This window comes from Otolemur garnettii, unplaced genomic scaffold (assembly GCF_000181295.1).
Source record: "Otolemur garnettii isolate 467f Iridium unplaced genomic scaffold, OtoGar3 scaffold00017, whole genome shotgun sequence".
In the NCBI taxonomy this organism is placed as follows: Eukaryota; Metazoa; Chordata; class Mammalia; order Primates; family Galagidae; genus Otolemur; species Otolemur garnettii.
This window is the reverse complement of record NW_003852412.1, coordinates 5853282-5854647: the sequence shown is the minus strand read 5'-3', so window position 1 is coordinate 5854647 and position 1366 is coordinate 5853282. Positions and strand designations below refer to the sequence as shown.

Genomic DNA, 1366 nt, shown 5'->3' with positions numbered 1-1366 from the left:
AAAAAAAAAAAAAAATTGAAAGGTGAAAGCTTCATTAAAGAGATTTTGATGCCAAAGGTATTAGATAAAAGATTGAGGTCTGCATCTCCCCTAGTATTCTCATGGTGTCCAAGTGTCATCTCAGCAAATACTTGCTAGTTGGTTGTGTGGAAGAAACAGACTTTTCTAATAAAGAGATCCTTAGAGTCTGATTACATTTTGCATCACTAGCAATCAGATGATGAGGCTTTTTTTTGATTTGTGATGCTGTATGTAGTATATATTACCTATGAAGTGTTCTCATCAAAAAAGCTTAACTGGAATTTAGTCAAGCCTTTAGATCTAATTTCGTGTTTGCAGGAAATACTGAGGATAGAGCAACAAGTTAAATGGCACCACTAAAGAAATGATCAGACAGGTCCAGGATGTGGAATGCTGTAGAAGATCTTGGCCTCGTTTCTTCAAAATATCAAAGTTGGGAAGGAAAAAGGAGGTGCAAATGGGTAACTGTTCTGGATGTAAAGTGACGTGAGAGACATAACCAAATGCAGTGTGGAATCTTTGATTGGACCCTATTTAAAAAAACATCTGACTTTAAGGTAGGGGAAATTGAAAAAGTGAATATGGACTGGATTTTAAATGCTATTAGACAATTATTGCTAATTGTATGGGCAGTGAGAAGGATGTTGTAGTTTTAGAACAGTGGTTCTCAACCTTCCTAATGCCACAAACCTTTACTACAGTCCAAAGGAGTGACTCACTGGTTGAGAACTGCTGTTTTAGAAAAATGTTTTAATTTGCATACTCAAATATTTTTTGAATGAACCGTTACAGTGTCTCCAAAATATTTGGAAATGGTTTAGCAAAACATATGTGTGAAGCATAAATGGCAAAATGTTAATGACTAGCTGGTGTGTATATGGATGTTCCCTGTACTATTTTTTTCTATTTTCTGTATGTTTAAAAGTATATAATAAAAATACTTGATTTTTTTAAAATTAGCTATGTGTCTGTCATTGTATTCCCGTTTTGCTTATTACTTTACACTTTTCACCCATATTCATCTATATTTTGATATGAATGCCATCATAGCATTTTGCGTGCGCGCACGTGTGTGTGTGTTGTGTGTATATCCCCACTTAATGTCACATTTTTTGTCTTTACGTGTTCTTTCTGTCAAATGTTCACCTATAGTATGCAAGTGTTCCTTTTTTGCCATTCAGGATGACATTATAGTAAATACATATACAGTTTTCTATATGTATAGTAAATATATATATAGAAATACCTTCACATATGTACTAATTTTATTCTGTTATAGTCACAGGATAAATTTCTGGATTATAACTATTTGATGAAAGATTATGAATGTTATGATTCTAGGTAG

General features: G+C 33.2%; 1 protein-coding gene across 1 annotated transcript in view; it reads left to right on the top strand.

The window, feature by feature from the left end:
• The window catches only part of LOC100947954 (survival motor neuron protein-like), a 19043-nt gene extending 17677 nt beyond the window's left edge, over positions 1 to 1366 (top strand). The window contains exon 7 of the mRNA XM_012802741.2: positions 1301 to 1366. Within this exon, the coding sequence (XP_012658195.1) occupies positions 1301 to 1366 (66 nt within the window). The remainder of the gene's footprint in view (positions 1 to 1300) is intronic.